A 20,642-nucleotide genomic window follows, 5' to 3' on the forward strand; every position below is an offset into this window, starting at 1 on the left:
TTAATTAGATTAAAATTTTTAATCGTTGCCCAGCCCTAGATACAAGTCATAAAGAGGAACTGGTTGCGGGGTTTGAAGTTGGAAAAAATGTTTCCACAGCAGAGGCAGTTTTATTAGAAATAAACACCAGAAATCAGCGTCAGTACCACGCATACAGATTGCATTGGCCGCATTACATTGCCCACATGATATTAGATTTCCCAAATATCAGGCGAAAGAAGGAATCGCCATAGTTGAAAGCTTAAATTTAGCATTTCATTTCTATCACAATGTTCATAAAGCTCATCTGAAGATGACCACAGACCTCGATACCGTGCATATAGCCATACAATAGTGGTTCATCACAGGGTAGTTATGTAAGCACTTTTCTTTGCTTTTTTCCCCCCCATGGAACAAAAACGTATTGACCATTAGGAATGATGCAGGGAAATAATGCAATGAAATACCTAGTCAATGAACATCCTTTTAAGATTGGATCAATTGAAGACCTCTTTATTTTCTTAATTAAAAAGAATAATGAGAAAAAAAAAAAAAGGCAAACTTGCACTAAACAAAACGTGTTTTCAGACCTTTGATGCAGAACCAAATGTCGGAAGTTGCAAATTCTAGACTGTGTGTAAGAAAAGCCGAGTGTAAAAGAACAACCGATACTCAAGCCAAGTGGCAGTAGGTCAACTTGTTCCTCTGAATGTATTTACGCTACCAGGGCTTGCATTTCAAGTTATGCAGAGCTGGTCACTTGTGCGTCCCACAAACTTTTTTTTTTTTTTTTCCAATCCTCAGGACTGAACAATTCTCCATGTGGGTGCGATCTCCATCTCCTCCTTAGTCACTTATCAGCAGTCTCTGGGTCCACTAATCCTCCCCTCCAGCCGGTCTATTTCACCACAGTGACAACGTGCTTCTCCTTCTCAGACACCACGGGCACGGTTCCTGGTTTGCTGTGCTTGCGGACGTTTATCTCCCTGGAAAAAAAAAAAAGGTGGAACAAAACGGTGACTAACTCAAAACGCAGAGCAAGTATATGGGCAAAGAGACGAGGGAGGGAGAGAAGAGCAAACAAAGAGCGCAGAGGAAGAGACTCAATCTGAGGCTGTTGACCTAACAGCGTCGACGCAGACCGCGCTAATGCGTTCTGAGAATAATGCATCAAACTCAGACTAAATCATTCACAGCTCAAGCACATGTCTGACATATGATGATACTGTTGCTTAGTAGAAAAGAAGAGCAACAGACTGAACTATGATTCATTGGGCGGCAGGGCAAACTAGGACAATCAATCCAACACGCAAGCTGTAAATGAGTATGTAATGCCCATTGAGAGCACGTCATAGCAGGCAGTCCCATCTGTGAGATTTTCCATCAGGCTGGTGTGACTGCTTAGGTCAAATCTTTCCTGGCACCAATCCAACCTTTTTCTTTTCTTTTCTTTTTTTTCCCCGTTTCGCTTAATGTCAGTGTTATAAATACATGGGATAAAACTTAATACACACTTTCTGCGGCGAGCCTCCTTCATAACCCTCAGCTCCTTGCTCTGGTGGTAGATGCTCTTGGGCAGATGGCGGTGGCGAGCGATGCGCCTGATTTGTGGGTGGTGCTGGAACTTCTCCTTCAGCTTCTGATCGTAGTTGATGGCCTCCCTCTCTCTGGGGGCAAGCTACATCGCACCAGAAGGAAGAGACGACAACACAGGATGAGAGTTAATTATTTGCCTTTGGAATAAAATAACACTGCCACAAAGTACATTTTGTAGCTCTTCTGGAGCTTCTCGGCGTGGCAATATCGCACGCCGATCAGCTCGTTCCGTTCAGTTGAATACGATCCACATTTTGAGCACTTTGGGACTTTTTATTTTTCAATTCTGGCAAAGGTGATCTGCTGATGGGGAGAAGGGAGTCTTGGCAGATTTGGTCATAAGAAAGCAACTTGAAGTGCTGTGAGGGGACTGGGATGCCAACAGCTTTCATTCGTATTAAAATCACATTTTTTTTTTCCACTGGCACCAACCGACGGGCGGTGGTCTCTTATCTACCGTTCAAGAAACGAGTGACTTATCCACAGCCGCGTCAAGCTCTCAGTGAAACATTATACATGTCATTTGATGTCTCTTCTGGGAGCTAATGCAGGTCATCTGAATGAGCACTGACATTTTTCTGGTGAGGACAGCAAATTTCTCCCAGCTACAAACAGAGGAGGACCTTTGCTGACTCTGCACAGCCGAAATCAGCCTCGCAGATGACTCAGTGGCTCTTGTTAACTTGTCGGATTTTAATTATTCCTGCGGCATGTGTAGTGGTTTTAGTTGCCATGGTGAGCGCAGTGTCATCCAAAGAGGTTCTCATTCATGTCGTGCTGCGTTTCCAGTAAACGACTGGGAGCCTGAAGTCTTACGAGTTAAAACCGTCTTGTTTAAGTTCCATCTTAAACGAACCCACTTGGCTTTTAAAAGATACGCCCCGTGTTCAACCGTAGTGTTTTGGTTAATTGCCGATTGCTCCGGTATACTGCCTTGCATCATAAAATGTTGAACGGTACAGTGAGCAGTAACTTCAGTCTGACAACATGCTCATTCAAAACCGAATCAATGTCTGTTAAAAGTGAAGACTCTAGCTGAACAACACTCCCTCTCAGTCTCACTCATAAAAACCACCGGCTGGCCGGGCTTGGTCTTGGCTGGAGCTGCTCTCCTCCAAGGCTTTTATTCTAATTAAAAGCAACGATTTCTCTCAGATTCAATTTGTCGGGGAAGAGTTAGCTAGATGCTGATCCTGTTGTACTAAACTAATTCCCCTGGATACAAACGCCACCGGCCTCCTTGCGTGATCTCGACACGACATGCAAAATATGAGACGGCAAAAAAGAAAACAAGTAGCTCGACTTTGGTCGGAAGCAAGAATTTGAAAGGTGACTGATACAGAAAAGCAAAAGGCAGACTGTGTGAAAAGTCACTGTTGCCAAAACTGAGCGGGAGAATCATCTTTGCCACTTAGAAGTGCAGCGAGCTAACTTATTCTGATTACTCAGATGAGGTCAAAAAGTGCGCTGATCCCAGAGCAGGGTCTACAACTCTCGCAAACATTTTCAATATAAATTCTATAGCAAAAAAAAAAAAAAGCTAGTGGACTTAACCAAAAAGCCCCAAGATGACAGACAGCAGCATACAATCGCTTACTTTTTTTCCCACATTAGAAAGTAACTGCCTAAAAAATTAAATACAATTAATATTGAGAAAATAAAAGCAATCCCAAATGGCTGTAAATAAAAGCAACGAGTTTTGGTGGACCAACTACTTTAAAACGGTGCGTGTCCATGTGACATCACAGCTGAACCAGGCCTCAATCACTGCTGCCATCATTCTATCATTGAAGTTGACGACTGTCAGATGGATAATTATGATGAACTGTTTGATTGTCATTCTGTTCGACGGCTTTACACAAAGGGGGTTTTGGATAGCTCCATTTATCACTTCGCAAATGAGAAAACCTGGATAACGGCCAGAAAAATGTCCATTTTTGTCAGGGTTTTGGGGGGGTAAATTGTCCTACAAATCATAATATGAATGAGACATTAGAACAAACCCTTCCATAGAAATCCTTAACAGTGTGGGTGGGAATAGAACTGGAATGTTTGGTGTATATTGTTGCTACTGTGGAGAGTGGAGATCTTTTTTGGGAGTATGAAAAAAAAAATAAACAAATAAATTTTGAGATTGTAAAATTCTACACGTTTTTTTTTGTTAGAAATCACCATTTCAAGTCATCACATTTGATCTGAATTGTAGAGACAACAATATAGAACATGTATGTTATATCAAAGCTGAAAGAAGTAAAACACAGCCTCTCGCACACCCCCACTCATGATGCCACTGGTAGACCTGCCTACCTATGGATGCTCGTGTTATAAGAGTGAACCGCTATTACTTACATGCTTTGGGCCTATAATGGAAGATTAAATGGCTCTTAAACTTAATATTCCGCTTTGATGTGCCAGACCAACCATTTTGATAATTAACCTATTTCAACCATTTTGTCCAAAACCAAGCAAATTACAGGAAAATGAACGTCCTGAAAAGCTTTACACATCAGCGTGAATCTTGTCTTCAGGTATGTGCTGCCAAACAGCAAACGCTTAATGTATTGGATTATCACCTAATTTTTATTAGGAAAAAAAATAAGCAAAAGTTCGATGACACCCTTGATGAGTTTCTAATGTTATTGATTATCCAGAAAGAAAGAAAGACAAAAAGTTCAAGATGAAACAGCTGGCTGATTGATTTGGGGTTAGTCTCACCTTTAATACATAGGTTAGGACTAAGATGTAATGATTCCGAGTATCCAACACATGACTCAAAAGTTTCCGGAACTGAAAATAAGTCTAGCTGTAGATTATCAAAAGGTTGTTTCTTAAAAAAAAAAAAAAGAATGAGTGTGTAGCAGCTGACAGAGGAGTCCCCATCAGTCCAGTGTGAAGCCCTCAGACACAGACAAAGCCTCGAGTCAGCGTTTCTTGATAATTAAAGACCCTCTCAGTACAACGTGATTGTTAATGCTTCATTATGTTCAGAGTGGCCTCCGTTTAAGAGATTGGCCGATTTAAACTGCTGATAGGAGCAGCCCTTGTCTGATCTCTTTAAGTGCAAAGCTTGCGAATAAATCTTTTCCTGCACAGTGACAGTAAAACAAGTGCCAAAAGCGAGCCGTTTCCACTCTGAACGCTGCATTAAGAGAATAAGCAAGAGTGAATCCGATTAGGAGTGAAAGATGGCTGCTGGAGACGGCACAAGAGATGCCACTGAGCTTTATGATTCCGCCATAACTGGCATTTGGGACTTTGAAAAACACTTTGCAGCGTTTTAACTAAACTGATGTGACAGTTGAGAGCAACATGATATCAATGCCATGATCTGTGCTGCAACTCTCTGCTTCTAACACTAGTAGTGCTCGCAAACAAAAGGTCATCCAAAGAGGAAATCTGAGCAATGTTTCTTTTTTGCTGGTGATTTGTTGAACCACTGCAGGAGTGTTTTGGGTCTTTAGGACCTGCCAATTGGTACATCGTACTTATTGAAAGCGATTCTTCCTTAAGTCAGCATCCATCAGAGCATTTGGCAACAGCAGTGCCGTAGCTCCTGGCAGAGTCACCCACTGTTACGGTGCTAAGGTGGGCGCACGGCCAAAGATGTGTTACAGAAAAAAATGCAACCAACTCATAAAATACCATCAGGTAATAAACCGGAGGCAGATACGACATATATACGACACCTGAGAAAGATGTTGTTGGAGATCACTGCGAAGACATTACGATGAAGAATTGCTCAAAAAGCTGCCATAAGCAGCACATTGCCTTTAGTATGAAAAAGATGACGAGACGGGACTCACCACTCCTAGTTTCTCTGCTGCTTTGGCTTTCCACAGGCGGATATTCGTCTCATCTGAGCCGCTCAGGATGTACTTGTTGTCTGCCGACCACTTTATGCAGATGACGTGCTGCATGCGTTTGGTGTGGTAGACCTCCCTGAATTACAAAATACCAAAGCACACAACGCAATACAGTTAACAGGGCGAGGGACTGTGGCAACACAAACCAGTGCTTCAGAACTGAAAAACATAACGCGTGCTCGCGTCACGTTACAGTTTTCTGTTTCCAAAGCAACAGCCAAGAGTACAATATCGTGTGTGTTAAACCAAAGACATTAACCCACCATGGTTAACCAGAGCTTGTTTAGAGAAAGAACATAAAGAAGGAAACGGACACCTTTCAACACCCTTTTGATAGTTAATGGTTTGTTACAGTTTGTGGATGTCCATTGCCATGGTTACAAAAATAAACACACAAGTTTAAATCCAAGGAACAATCATGTCATCTGTCTTTATTTTTCATTTACTTTATTTTTCACACTTTGTTGTCTAATCCATCCCCCTTGTGGCTCAATACCATCACATTATCTCTGCTTTTGCTCCAAATGTTAGAGTCATAGTGACTGCTCCCATTTCTCCAACATAAACATATGAGATATGAGATTAATGATAGCAAGGGAACAGTGTGAAGAACAGCAGAGGGGAAGTGACCCCAGTTGTTGGGGCTCAAGATCCCTTTTTTTTTTTTTTTAAATCATTCATTAAGTCTTTCCAAAGTGATCCAACAACAAAAGTGTTCACCACTATTGTTTTCATTATAGCTGTGGTGAGGACTGCCAGCCAACTGAATTGGAGGAATATTTACAGCCATCCATTTAAAGTTATTGTTATAGGCGTTAGTGGCCAGGGGAAAATAAACATCATGTTTTCCTTGATATCAACTAAGCCGTTAATGTAATCCAATCAAAGCATCCATCCATCCGTTTTCTACACCAGCCCAATTCATTTCAGGGTTGTGGAAGGTGGCAGGAAGCTATCCCAGCAACCATAAGGTAAAAGTGGGACACACCCTGGACGAGTCCATCACAGAGACAAACAATCATGCACGCTCAAACTCACTCCTCCAATCAATTTAGAATCTCAGATCAGTGCGATCATATTTACTTTCTTCTCCGACAAGAAAAAAAAAGTTTTTTGAACTACTAACATTCCGTATGTTGAGTACAATATATCATTAGGTGGAAGCTCAGACAAACGTGCCCATACAGCAGTAGACATTTTAATTAACATGGCGTGTCATTTCTGACTGGCAGTACTGACCTGCTGTGTCCGCCATCCTTGGAGAAAATGCGAATGGTCTTGTCAAAACTAGCGGACACAAACTCCTGCCCAGTGGGAGAGTAGTCGACATCGAGTACTGCTGAGACGTGGTCCATGTGTACAAGAACGGGCTTGTCTAAGAACCTCATGTCGTATGTGTACAGGCTGGTGAAACAGACAGGAAGCAATATAAACCCTTCTGGTGCCACAGATTATTATTATTTTTTTTTTTTGGGAGAGCTAGATATGTAATGTACTATATAAATAAAACCAACCAAAAGTAAGTGAGCAGTTACCTCAATTAAAATAGTGGTAAGATTTGTTTGTTTCATTACGTTTTCACTGAGAGAAAATACATAAAATATACTTTTGATGAGTTTGATGGATGAAGTGGAATCTCTCCCTCTTAAACTCACTTGTAGTCTTCATTTGCACATGTAAAGTAGTAGGCTTCCATGGGGTTCCAGCATAATGTGTTGCTCCTCATTGTCATGATAACCTAAAGAAGAAATACAACAGTCATTTGCCATCATTTTCTTGTGAAAAATAAGACACGAACTGTGCGGTGCAGCCTACCTTTTTCAGTGGTGCCGACTCTCTCATGTCATATAAAACTATACTTCTGTCAGAGGCGCAGCTTCCGAGAAGTTCTGTCTGTAGGGATGCAAAGGGCTCAATTAAACGATATCATGAGGACGTATGCTTCAAATTAGACCGGTAAAATGCATTTATTTTGTTTAAATACTGATAATGTGTGAGGATAAAAACTGCTCCCAGGTGTGGTGAGGGCTCTTACTTCCACAGGGTTGAAGCGGACCGAGCTGAAGCTGTCTACGCCCCAGGTAAAGGAGCGGATCGGGGTACTCCTCTGCTCATCCCAGATGTCCACCTGCTGGCCACATGTTGCAAACACACCATCTTTTTGGTGATGGTCCAGTCCTGTGAACACAGTCTGTAGGGGATATTTTCATTTAAAACGTAGCCACCCTGTGACAGCTAACTGATGCACCGTATAATGTAACTGTCCTTTATAATTAGAATCATGAAAGTTACACCTTGCCCAGGATGGTGTTGAGTGGCTCCTCTTCCTCTCCATAACCCGGCGATTCCATTTTCCACTGCTTGACTGTTTTGTCATCACCAACCTGTTACGGTGAATGAGACGACAAATCAAGAAGTTGCTGCATTCAATGTCCGTTCACAGAAAAAAGAGGAATATTTTCTTTTAAATCTTATAAGACGTTGAAGAGCATCATTTACCGTGAAAAAGGACGATCCACAGTATCTGACAACCATACCCCGCACAAAACCTTCATGGGCTTGGAGAGTGCGGACACATTCTCGCTTGGTAAGATTCCAAACTTTTACCTTAAGACAAAAAGAGAAACGAGAAAGAGAAAACTACAGTTAATTGAAAATAAAAAAAACCTGAAATATAGGAATTATCAAAGGATGTTATAAGATAAAGTATGTCAAAGGATGGTTAACCTCGCCATCACATGAGCCAGACAGCAGGGAGGAGAGACTCTTGATGTGCTTGGCCATGCAGTTCACCCCATCCCGATGACCGTCCAGGGAGGCCAGGAAAGGCTTGGCGAACACCCGCTCCAACTTCGTGGCATTCAGGGCCCTTGTGTACTCCCTGCTCACCTCAAACGGATGAAGCGAGGGGTCATAGTTTCTAGGGACTAGCAACAAGACAATAATGAGAGCACGCCTCTGAGAATGTACGACAATAGCTACTAAAAAGAAAACCAAGACTTCGATCAAGCCATTCAGACATGCATATATTTAAGGATATCGTCTAAAAGGAAACAACAGTTCTACTGAAAAAGCTGAGTTTAATTGGGAGGATGTTCTTAAAAAACAAGGCAAGTAGTGTGTCCTTTGGACCTATTTTTAATTTGCTCTATATGTCATATGTGACTAACGAATGTGCAAGTTCACAAACGTCCTTAGGTAAGAGGAATGGGAGGTCATAATTGAAGTTGCTATAGAATGAGCGGCGCACACGGGACAAACAGCTAATGTTTACAGGGAAAAAAAAACTTGCTAACAAGCAGTAGTTAGCCTCTAAGGGACCAAGATAAATACTCACCACGTTGAATGTCATGTTTAGTCTCCCGGACATAATCGTCAGGATTTCTAGAAAGGACTTTGACTTTCATTTGTCAAAACAAAACTGGACAAACACGTCGAAAATGTTAAGTTCAGTCAGAAAAAATTAGCAAGTATTGAGAATTCCGTCCATGTGTCGATGAAGCAGAGACGCCTCGCTCCCGCGTTGCATTGTGGGATTTCCAGTCCTCCTCATTGCGTCACCGGAAAAAGATCTTGTCAAGCTGGACATTTTAGAAAATGTAAGAACAGAGCTTTCACTTGAAACTTTTTCCCTCCGTGAGTGTGTGCGAGTTTGTGCAACGTGTCGTGGTAAAGCGCAAAAAACACGCGGCCACACGGAGTACAATTAATCATTTTTCAATCAGCACTTAATACACCCTCTTCAAAATAATACACCTGTATGTAAATAGTACTGATCCATTTTTTTTTTTTTTTTTTTTTTTTTGGTAAAGTAAGGGAAGTACAGCACATGTCACTGTTTATAACAGGGCATGGTTTGCTAGAGGCCAGTTAAAGATTAGGTCCAAAAATGACAAACATGGGTCTTGAGACAACATAAGTAACCCAAAAATAACTTATTTGAAATTAACCATATGCGAAATAATTTGCACTTTGATCAAAATGTACGACTGTAACCCACATACAAAAAAAATTCTCATCCTGCCAAAGTAATTCGAATTATTTGTGTAGTGTATATTATTTTGAAAGAAAAGTCCGGAAGCTGGACCTGAACGATAAGCAAGTTGGAGTTTACTTAATACTGATAGCAAGGTCGAGCGGTGGTACTGCTAGTTGACATTTGAAAAGCGACACCAAAGCTAAGGAATATCACCGTGTGTCAAAAACGTGGCTCCAATGCTGACATGCTTTGAAAATGATAGGGCTTTACCGCCTGTGGGCTATATTTGAATTCTGTGGGAGCCTCAACCAGTTGTCTCAGTTTAATAGAGTAAGTTCACATTTTTAAGCCTGCTCATACGGCGCGCTCGTGCTGTAAACACGGTTAGCTGCCAGGAGCTAGCCGACTCTCTTACCTGTTACCATGAGCTCCGCTCCAAATCATGGTAGCGTTAACGTTACAGACACAGGACTGCCCGGCACTCCTGTAGCCGGACGGTTCCAGCGGGTTTTCAGCCACGTGAGGGTAGAAAACCTAGTCGCAGGACTCAGTGGCGGGGTGGTGTCGACACTGGTGCTTCACCCACTGGACCTCGTCAAAATCAGGTTTGCAGGTACGTTCATGACGTATTTACAATCCAAAACGGGTTATAGACTGTTTTTGCCCATCAGCAATATTATAGGGTGTAATGCCTATGAAGCACCTACTACTTCGTTTCCTTTAGTGCATCAACAAGTACGCAGAACTCCAAGTTTGAGATGTGGTTTCTTGATAGCAGATCTGTCATGCTGATTTAATTTGATTGAATTTTAAATGAAGTAACTGTTGATATCTTGTGCTTTATTTGACAATCATAACCTCATTTCAATGTCTTTTTTTTTTTTAATGTAGTAAGTGACGGGCTGGAATTAAGACCTAAGTACAGTGGCATATTACACTGTATGAAGAGTGTCTGGCATCAAGAGGGCCTGAGAGGTCTCTACCAAGGAGTGACCCCCAATATTTGGGGTGCTGGCACATCGTGGGGTCTCTACTTCTTCTTGTATGTAAACTTTAATCTTCGAGCTTGTTGGTTCACAATTTCATGAGGGTGTTTTTACCATCAACAGTGACATTTAAGACGGTCTGCAGCTGTGAGACGTGTTACTCTTCATGTTATTTTCTGTTACAGCTACAATGCAATCAAAGGGTACACAAAGGAAGGTCGTGAGACTGAACTAAGTGCTGTAGAACACCTGGTTTCGGCGGCTGAAGCAGGTCAGTCCTACATCCGTTTGTACAGGGCTGTTCTGCAAGCAAACACTCAATATCAGTGACGCGAGCTAGATTATACTGCTCCTTGCTGGTTGTAACTGACAGGGGGCAGATACAAATTTTGACACTGTTCTGTTGTTCATTGTAGTCTCACATGATCACATGAAACTAACTGCTGTTGATGAAATTACGTGCTGAAAATGAAGCTCCTTCAAGAATTTCTAAAAAATAAATTGATTAATTAAAAAAAAGATTAAAAAACCTAAAGGCAGAGAGATTTTTTTTTATAGCTACCTTTAACAGCAATATATTTTAATGCAATTTACTCAGAGAAAATTAAGAAAATCTAAAAGGGTCTATAGCAGAGTTTTTGACAACATACCAGTGCAAAGCTTAATACTTACTTTGGGGTATGAAGCACAACTAGGTTAGTCATGATCATGACATTTTTGTCACGTAAATTATTGTAGTTAATGACTTAATTCATACATGATTTAAGAAGAATCTTGGGCACTACCCCAAACTTTGATGAATGATTCCTTGTTGGTTTAAAAAACGTTACTGACTGTAAATTGTACATTTTTGAAATTCTGACTGAAGAGTAAAGCTAGCACTCTGACTGAAGAGTTAAAGGGATAGTTCGCCTCTTTTGACATGAAGGTGTATGACATCCCATATTAGCAATATCATTTATGAACATTGACTTACCCCCCGCTGCGTCCTGTGAGCCGAGTTCCAGCTGAGTTTTGGCGTCCACGAAGGTAGTCCGGCTAGTTGGCTGGGGCTAAACAAATAAAGCGTCTTGCTTCTCAAAACAATATGCGTTCAAAAGAGTAATACATTTGCATCACAAAATTGTTCTCCAGGAAAAAGTCAGACCTCGCATCGCTTGTCGCTATTTTTGCCTCCCTTGATATCAATGCGCTCAGCCACCCAGCGATAGCCGCACCTGTTACGGTGTTTACTGCTCGGAAGCGGGGACTGCTCCGTCTGCACTTCGGTCTGCACAGTTTACATTGGACGCATTGATATCAAGGGAGGCAAAAATAGCGCCAAGCGATGTGAGGTCTGACCTTTTCTTTTCCTGGAGAATGATTTTGTGATGCAAATTTGAACGCATATTGTTTTGAGAAGCAAGACGCTTTATTTTTCTAGCCCCAGCCAACTAGCCGGACTACCTTTGTGGACGCCAAAACTCGCCTGGAACTCGGCTCACAGGACGCAGCAGGGGGTAAGTCAATGTTCATAAATGATATTGCTAATATGGGATGTCATACAGCTTCATGTCAAAAGAGGCAAACTATCCCTTTAAGCTAGCAGCGGCTCTAAACAGGACAGGAGCAACTCAGACCTCACAAATTTACAACAGTTCAAGCTAAAACTGGAACAGTCGTGTTTACCACAATTGTTTTCTGGGCACGTAGTACCACATTGTAAGCATTTCCTATTTTTTCTCCCCAGGCATTCTAACGCTGACCCTAACCAACCCAATCTGGGTCACCAAGACCCGGCTGGTTCTGCAGTATGACGCGGACTCAACCAGTAAGCAGTACAAGGGAATGGTAGATGCTTTGGTCAAGATCTACCGCTACGAGGGAGTGCCAGGACTATACAGGGTGAGACATTGGGGCTTTATTGGACTTCCAATAAAGGATGCTGCAAAGGATGATATGCTTAGAGCTGACAAAGCCAATAAATTCCCTATACTGGAGAGGCTTTTTTTTTTTTTTAGGTTAAAGGACTAAAATTGTTCATGTTCCTGCTTGGCTTGTTAATATTTAATCAAATGTCAACAATCACCACTAGAGGGCATCACCAGTCTTTACAAGCTTTGAAAAAGCAAGTTGATTAATAATGACATTTTTTTAAGCTGTTTTTAGCTTATTATGGAATTATTTTCCCTTGAAAAAATAATTAGTACCAAATTCTTCAGTAAACATAGAAGCCACAGGAAAAATGTATGCGAGTGGGTCTTTCTGGCAGTATATTTGGCGTACTGTAGTTGTTGAATGTGTCCAGACTGAATGATATACATGGTATCTATTCAAAAGGGTTACCTTCCCGGCCTGTTCGGGACGTCTCATGGAGCGCTGCAGTTCATGGCCTACGAAGAGCTCAAGAGAGACTACAACAAATACAAGAAAGTGCCCTCCAATGCAAAGTTGGTGAGTCGTTAACCATAAGCCACACAAACGATGGAAACCAACTTGGCGGTTAATAAAACTCATGAATGAGGGTTTTAACTGTTAAGATAGTTTTTTCTGCTCTGCTCACTTCTTTCTGCCTCTGTTTGTCTGTCTGTAAACAGGGAACGTTGGAATATATCGCAATGGCAGCATTGTCTAAATTATTTGCTGTGGCCACGACGTACCCATATCAGGTGGTGCGAGCTCGCCTGCAAGACCAGCACAATAAATACAATGGAGTCATCGATGTCATCAGACGGACGTGGAGGTATGATACTGATCTTCTGACAACGAGACCAAGCCATTGTAAATCTGCCTGTCGCGTCCACTTTAGTCTGCGGCTTATCGTAATAACTTTCTCTGCAGGAATGAAGGTGCCATTGGTTTCTACAAAGGCATCATCCCCAACCTGATCCGCGTCACCCCCGCCTGCTGCATCACCTTTGTGGTTTACGAGAATGTGTCTCGCTTCCTTCTCGGGACAAAATAAGTCGTTTTGAAAAGCATGAAACGGACAGCCGCGCAGACTGTGAGCTCACGCCGACGCATCGGTGCCATGTGGAGACACGGAGGGGACAGCGTTCGGCTGAGGCTGGACTGCGAGGTTTCAGGACTGTGAAATGTGTCGAAGCGAGAAGCATTCGCTCGCTCTTAAAACGAATGAAAACATTGCCAAAACAAAGCAACAGAGTCGGCTGCGGATTAGTTTTTCCTCCTCTTTCAGTTTAGACTTTGGATTTTCTGTGAAATATTGCAAATCCGTCTTTGATTCAAACGCACAGTTAAGTCACTGGGAAGACGCACGCTGCTGTTCACCCCTGCTGAGATGGTGATGCTGCTGTGATGATGGCTTCTTCCTTTTTTCTTTTTCTTTTTCTTCAACAGATGGGGACTGTAAGTCAGTGTTGTGGGGAGGGGCAGATGAAATGAGTATTTCATCACGCAGTAGTTATGTTTACATTGTTTTCTGGCTGCAGAAAGACAGTCGGAAATACTTCAAGCGTGATTATCAGCAACGCGATCTTCTCAGGTTACTAGTTGCATGTGTGTGTAATGATAGTTTTAAACTAATCCTGTGTGAACAGCAACAAAGAGGATGGAATTTAGTTCCAACACACCGACACACTTCTCCTTGACTATTTGTTTTCTCGAAATTAACTGTAGCTGTATTGCTTGATAACATTTTGTTTTGAAATCCAAATTGTGCTTTATCTGCTTGATATATACGTGAACACATTAAATGTGTTATTTTGGCATATTTTAAACTAAGTGTGTGTGTGTGTGTTATTTCAACATTTTTACAAGCCAACAAGCAGTACCATTTAAAGAGTTGAATTGTTTTTTTAAAAAAGGCTTTTTATTAATAGCAGTAAGGTATAGAAACACACCACAGAGTACACAGTTCAATTACTGACAACATCTAATCAGTTATTATTGTATTCTGTGAGCACACACAAGGAGACAATACTACAGTACAAAGTTTAATTCTAGTGGGCAGCACAACAGCATCTCTGTTTACAGGCCTGCCAACTAGCATAGAATTGAAACAAACAAAAACATTCAAGTTACAGTCAGTGACGCTTTGACGCCTCAGGAAATCATACCTGATCATTTTGGAGGGCACGATAACATACTCTTTAACACCAGAGAGACTGGATCCTCCCTTTCATGTAACTCTGTTTTCTTATTTAGGCAGTTCCTCAATGATAATCCTGGATACAGAATTCCACCCTGTGGATGCGTCACCCCGGGGGTAGTCTGCACAGGTCCCCACCCACACGGCCACATCCACCAGCCCCGCTTTGACGCCTTCACAAAGCCCTTCAACTGCAGAGGATGGGGGGACAAAAGACAGAGCTAATGAATTTCAGGAACACCCGAACTGAGTGGAAAGTGTTAATTGTTTTGTTTCCTGGCGCTGTGGGGACCTCTCTAAAATGATGTGGAAGGGTGTCGCTATAAACTCTGAAAGAGCAAGCGGCTCACACATCACTTAAACAAACAGTCACACAGTTTGCTTTACATCTTTCTTGCCAAGAAACCAGTAGATGAAAGGCTTTGTAGAACCCTGTCATTTCTGTTATATATATAAAGCTAAAGTCAACAGTTAGCTTTGCTTAGCTTAGCAAAGAGAGTAAAGATACTGTTGATTTCTAAAAGAAATAAATGAAAAAGTCCCTTTGGCTTTTTCTGTGGTCGGAACCAAACTGACATCAAGTTACGACTCCTAGCTAACAAATACTTCAACAATTACCCTTTTTACACTCTAACTTGGGATTTTTAACCATAAATTTACTAAATGAGATGCCACATGCTATTCATGGAACTTTAACAGTCCTATATGCTTATGCTAGCTGTTATCTGCCAACAATAGTTTCATCTCTGGCATATAGGGTTGCCACCTGTCCAGGATTTTCCTGATTGTCCAGGATTTTCATGGTCTGTCCAGGAAAATAAAAATAAAAATCCTGGACACTGAATGTCCCGGATTTTTGTACATGATGCGCAAAATGTGTATTTCAGTTTAATTGAAGCGTGCCTACGTCCATAATACACAGCCTTATTGGCTCTACAAAAATGACATGGCATAACATGGGTGGTGGTGGTGGGGGCACGCACCGTGGAGGTTCATTAGAAATGGTAAGGTGGAGACGGAGAGTGTGTGCGCCCCCAGGTATCCACAACTAAAAACTGTTGAAAATATAACAAAATAATAAAGGTCTGCTATTAAATAAAGCAATTATAACTAAACAAATAACTAGAAATTGTCATTCTTACTAATTTTAGCTATACAATTGTCGCTTAGAATGACGGTTTTTATCTTGGGTTAGATGTGCGAAAGGCGCCGTTGCTTACAAACATAAAGGTCGATTCAATGGTCAAAATGTCCAGGATTTTTGTCAGACACAGGTGGCAACCCTACTGGCATATAGAAATGAGAGTGGGATAAATCTTATCTCGCTCTTACAATGAAAGTAAATGAGAATATTTTAGAAAAAAACATAAGCTGTTACAGTCAACCATGGCTCCAAAAGCAGTTGAATTGAATAGTAAATTGTGAACTTGCTCTGACAAATGGAATGAACTGAAGCTCTAAAAACCCAAGCAGTTCAAATGCTTAATGTTACTATAAGGTACACTCGGTAAACATTGACACTGCTGGTGTGAATCCTTGGATTTCATGACTGGCTGAACCTTCTTTAGCACTTATGACATTTTTTTTGGTCACTGTTTCAGCTTTGACATATACTGTACCTAAAATGCCACATGTGAACAGATCACACATCATTCCAACAAATCTCAATTAGCTTACAGTCCAGGCTGTGACTGGGTCACCCAACATGGGTTTTCTTAAAGTCCTTCTGTGGTGAATTTCATATTTAAAGTCTTGGACCTGGTGCAGAGTATACCGAGCTTCAGTTGAGAGACAGGCACCTCAGCAGTATCCTGCAGGGGTCTATTTCTTTTCCCCTTGATGGTGTTGAGCTGTCCAGGCCTCGTTACAGCAAAGCAGATCCTAACCATGCTTTCACCTGCTTATATTATAAGTATGCTCTGGCCTTGCTACGTTTTGGTGAATCTTAACCAAAATCTGACCAAACGATTCAACAGTCATTCTACCTGTCCACAAAACATTTTCCCAGTAGCTTAATGGGGTGTCAGAGTTCTCTATGCTGAACTGCAGGTGTGTGGTGGTGATTTTTTTCTGAATTCGAGCATTGGCCTCCTCAGTGGAAATGCTGTGTTCTGTATAAGGTGGACATGTTAACCAGATCTAGTGACACTCTTTGGATTCACCTTTAGAGACTCCGATCTTTTCGCTGAGATTAGACAGTACAGTTTCAGGCTATACCGAGAATAGTTGAATGATATATTCCAAATTAACAAAAGAATACTTGTTCAATAACAAGGGTGTCATGGATTAAATTAGACAGAGTTTACTCATAATTGTAACTTAGATCATACTGTCAGACAAACAAACAAAAAAATACCTGAGGACGTTCTGTGGATGTTGATGGTTGAGTTGAGCTCAGGACTTCCCTGGTCTAAGTAAATGATGGACTCCACAGGCAGGGGTCCTGTGCACTCCGCTCCGTTAAAGGTGAAGTACCACCGCTGGCAGCAGGCGTTCTTGCACTTGAGTCTGAGGGATCCGCTGAAGAGGACTCTGAGAGCGCTGTCAGAACGCAGCTTGGTGAACGTACAGTCCTGTGGCACAGCATGGAATAGGCATGTGGTTGTGGAACATTTATGTGTCTTCGTAATGACTAAAATGCTCAGGAAGATACTTACAGCCACTTTACCCAGGTCGATCCCATAATTCAGAGAGTTCCAGGCACACTGCTTGTAGTTAGGTCTCCAGGGCTCATCAAAAATTTCACTTATGCATTCTCCTTTCTCACCTTTGAGTCCATCACGACCTGGGATACCCGGTGTACCTGGAATGCCGTTGGCTCCAGGGTTACCATCTCTGCCAGTGGTGCCTGCTGGACCTTGTATGCAGCTGCCAAACTGGGAAAAAAACACAGAGAAGGGAAAGTAGTGGTGAAAACTGACAAAGAAACAAAGGCATCCAACAACATCAACTGAACCTACTGCTGTAACAGCTCCTGTTTTTATTCATTGATTTTTTTCATTTATTCATCTTTTGTTCTCCCCAAGGGGTTGAGTCCATGTTTGGGCTACATGCACACAGACGCCTAAATGCTGCCATCCATCCATCTGTCCCACAAGAATGAAGATTATATCTCAGTCACACAGACAAATCCAATGTCATCGGGTTGAAACAAGTGTTATAACAGATGTTATCCAAACCAAGGCTAAGCAACTGAATCAACAAACACGAAGCCACAAAGCTAATGAATGATAAAATCTGTGATAATGGGGAACTTATGGCTTGGTGGTGGCCTAAATTAGTAGGTGTCTGGTCGCATATCTCTCAGTGTGGTTCACTGTCCAGTTGAATCTTCTGCTTTGTTTAACCAGATGCTGCATCCTACTCAAGCTGACTCAGACACACGCATACACACACACACACACACACAGGGGGAAGTTAGCCAAAAGCTACCACAAACAGAGAAAGACACAATGAGGATCCAAATAGGTTTGTGTAATACGTTCTTCGGAAGAGGCACTTTGACCAACAGATTGCAGAGCAGAGGATAACTGTCAAAGCTTTTTTTAGTTGCAGACGGGTTTTAATTTTGGTTAGGTGATTTGTAAGTCATTCCCACAGCCAGGACGACGGACGTAAACTGACACGTATGAGTGCATTCCTTAAGCAAATACGAATGGCAAAAGCAGTTGGATGGGAGTTTTTGTTGGGTCATTTGCTGCCTTTTTTTATTCAGCATGCAGCTGTGAGTCAGTTCTGAGAGAGCGCATGGCCGAACGGCATTAAGGCAAAAGACTCCAAAAGCGAAGTGGGGGAGGAGAACAAAGAACTTTTTCTTTAGTTTTAACATCTTGACCTGACTTGATTCCCTGGGGTAAGAGCAGATAATCTGATTGGTAAAGAAAAAAACACCTAGAAGTCGGGAGAAATACAGTAAATACAGTAGAGTCAGCTGCAGTGAAACAGATGGTTGAGGGTCTGTTTTAGCCATTAAGCAGCTAACACTGGAGCAGCCTGGAGATGTGAGACCTTGCATCATCTCATAAGGAAACTGGGAAGTCTGAGATGAAACTAGAGGATTAGAGGTTGGTATTGGGTGTGCTAAAACTGAACTTGAGTTTGCTCTTAGGAAATAGGGGAAAATGGGACTCAAATGCACTTTGGCTTATGGGGACAGAATGTGGAAAGGATGCAAGCACTGCACGAGGCTTGAAGCGTAACATTACTTCATATATTCGGCAAGGAAAACTCTCCGTGTTTTTTCAAGGAAAAACTTTTGGAGAGCTTTCAAAGCTGACTAATGAATGGAACCTCTGTTACTTTAACCACATAGCTGACTTTTATATTAACTTCCAGTATGCTCTTTCTATAGTGGTCCAGCCTGCCTGCATGAATTACACACCAGTCTCACTGACTGTTGGTAGGACACAGGCCATTACTGTAACTGGAGGCATAAAGGCTGCATTTGCCCAAAAGTGCTGAGGAGTCAGTGGCATTTCATGCATTAGTCAACACCAAGCAAGCCCCGCAGCTTTCCTAGATCATGCAAAGTGTGGCGATACAGTTTTTTGTTTGTTTGTTTGTTTTTTAGAGTTTTCTGATTCAAATGATGCAAAATGGAATTTTATGATTACCATGCCGTTCAAATAAGTAGATCTTCCCTCATCGGAGTGTCTAGTGCAGTTGGGCTTGTCTGCATCATTTCCAGTGCACTAGATACAGATGGTAACAAAATATACTATTTATTATATGCTTCACATGTGGTCACAGATGTGGAATACTGAAGAGTACTGCTTGAGCTCAAGAGGTTTTCAAAATGAGGTATAGTCAGACTCCCAGAATTCCCTGAGGGGGGGTCCAAAGAGCCCCAGCAAAAACAAACACAAGTTTTACTTTTGATTCCCAACAGATTTGTGGGTCATGTGATTCTGCACAAATATACCAGGCATGGCAACAACTGAGAGTTAGTGAAGTGAAACCCTGTGCCATGAGATAGTTGAAGCCCGCCCTGGGTGTGTTTTCCCATGTGGCATCTGTTATCACATCGGTCGGTAGTAACTAGCCTCTTAATATCAGTCCAAATCAAACTCACAGAGTTATTTTTATCTGGAAAAACAGGCACAGAGAACAAAGACTGGCAGACAGTATGAGCCAGACCCGAACTTCCTGTTTGGAACTTTTTTTTTGTCCACTCAGTCTGCTGGACAGATGCCAAACCTGGAATATTAGAGAAGCAGCCGACTAAACAAAGCAATAAAAATGCACTTTCTGTTCTACTCATGGACAGGAGAAAAAAACAAATCCTTTTGGAGACCATTTGGCAGAGTTATTATTATCATTACCATCATCTTTACAGTTATTATTATTATTTTTTTTTATCATTTTAGGCTTTTTTTGTGTGTGTGAAATATGTTTTGCTTAAAGGTAACATCTGATTAAAATAAAATAAAAAGTGTCTTGCGTAACAAAAGGCCGGGATAATAAAACAGGATTAGACCTGTAAATTATGCAAAAAAAAGTAACCAATAAATCTTACATGAGATGCATTAAAAATAGAACAAAGCGCGCAGAATGACATGAAGGTCAGAGTTCAATATTCATATCGTAATGGGATTGTTTTTTTAAAGCGTGGAAAAGCTGCTCAGTTTCTCCACATCTGCTTTAGGGAAAGTAAGCGTTAACTTCTTCAAGGTTGATCTCATCGTGTCCCTCTTACCTTGTCAGCGTCAGGATCCTTTCGGTATCCTCTATTTCTCACCTTTTCCACGCCGTAAAGAGGCAAAGCCAGGCAGACAAGAATCAGCAGGCGGGCAGCGAGAGGAGACATCACGCCAGCGACAGAGGACTACTGTGCGCGCGCTCTGTGTGTGTGTGTGAGAGCGATCCGAGGCGACAGTTTGACTCTGCGTCCAGCCACTTCCAAGTCCAGAGGAGGGCAGGACGAGAGGGAAGCAGCCAGTCAACTTTCAGAGAGGAAAGACATCCCTGTGCGATTTGTGCGGGCACATCGTGTCCATTTGCGGAATGATGCAAGTGTTAAACCCAAATGTAAGCGGTCACAATGAGGCTGTTCCACCACTGGCGCGCATTTATTCTTGCTTTTTTATTCAAAACTTCATCAAAGTATAAGTGATACAAAATGGAATTAAAAAGTCAAAACAGTAAAAAAA

The 20,642-nt window shown here is 41.8% G+C and overlaps 3 protein-coding genes across 6 annotated transcripts; 1 reads left to right on the forward strand and 2 right to left on the reverse strand.

Moving 5' to 3' along the window:
* Positions 1–71: 71 nt before the first annotated feature.
* On the reverse strand, positions 72–9,008 carry dcaf13 (ddb1 and cul4 associated factor 13). Its single transcript, XM_075464861.1, has 11 exons — positions 8,776–9,008; positions 8,166–8,365; positions 7,938–8,045; positions 7,733–7,822; positions 7,474–7,629; positions 7,254–7,331; positions 7,094–7,176; positions 6,678–6,842; positions 5,379–5,514; positions 1,494–1,657; positions 72–965 (listed from the first exon to the last, which is right to left on the reverse strand). Exons 1-11 carry the CDS (start codon positions 8,843–8,845, stop codon positions 878–880), a joined length of 1,338 nt encoding a protein of 445 aa, XP_075320976.1. The 5' UTR covers positions 8,846–9,008; the 3' UTR covers positions 72–877.
* Positions 9,009–9,543: 535 nt separating this feature from the next.
* On the forward strand, positions 9,544–14,122 carry LOC142379698 (solute carrier family 25 member 32-like). The gene is made up of 7 exons (XM_075464862.1): positions 9,544–10,030; positions 10,309–10,459; positions 10,589–10,674; positions 12,133–12,287; positions 12,723–12,836; positions 12,980–13,125; positions 13,224–14,122. The coding sequence occupies exons 1-7, from the start codon at positions 9,841–9,843 to the stop codon at positions 13,345–13,347; spliced, it is 966 nt and encodes a 321-aa protein (XP_075320977.1). The 5' UTR covers positions 9,544–9,840; the 3' UTR covers positions 13,348–14,122.
* Positions 14,123–14,325: 203 nt separating this feature from the next.
* Positions 14,326–20,453, reverse strand: LOC142379699 (collagen triple helix repeat-containing protein 1-like). Of its 4 annotated transcripts, none has more exons than XM_075464864.1 (5): positions 20,231–20,453; positions 19,107–19,184; positions 17,151–17,369; positions 16,850–17,066; positions 14,326–14,684 (listed from the first exon to the last, which is right to left on the reverse strand). In XM_075464864.1, exons 1-5 carry the CDS (start codon positions 20,297–20,299, stop codon positions 14,542–14,544), a joined length of 726 nt encoding a protein of 241 aa, XP_075320979.1. In that variant the 5' UTR covers positions 20,300–20,453; the 3' UTR covers positions 14,326–14,541. The 4 variants fall into 4 exon arrangements, with proteins under 4 accessions (XP_075320979.1, XP_075320978.1, XP_075320981.1 ...); XM_075464863.1 differs by having other exon boundaries at positions 20,189–20,453; XM_075464866.1 differs by lacking the exon at positions 19,107–19,184 and having other exon boundaries at positions 20,231–20,451.
* Between the last annotated feature and the right edge of the window lie 189 nt (positions 20,454–20,642).

The sequence above is a fragment of the Odontesthes bonariensis genome, chromosome 5, assembly GCF_027942865.1.
Source record: "Odontesthes bonariensis isolate fOdoBon6 chromosome 5, fOdoBon6.hap1, whole genome shotgun sequence".
Classification (NCBI taxonomy): domain Eukaryota; kingdom Metazoa; phylum Chordata; class Actinopteri; order Atheriniformes; family Atherinopsidae; genus Odontesthes; species Odontesthes bonariensis.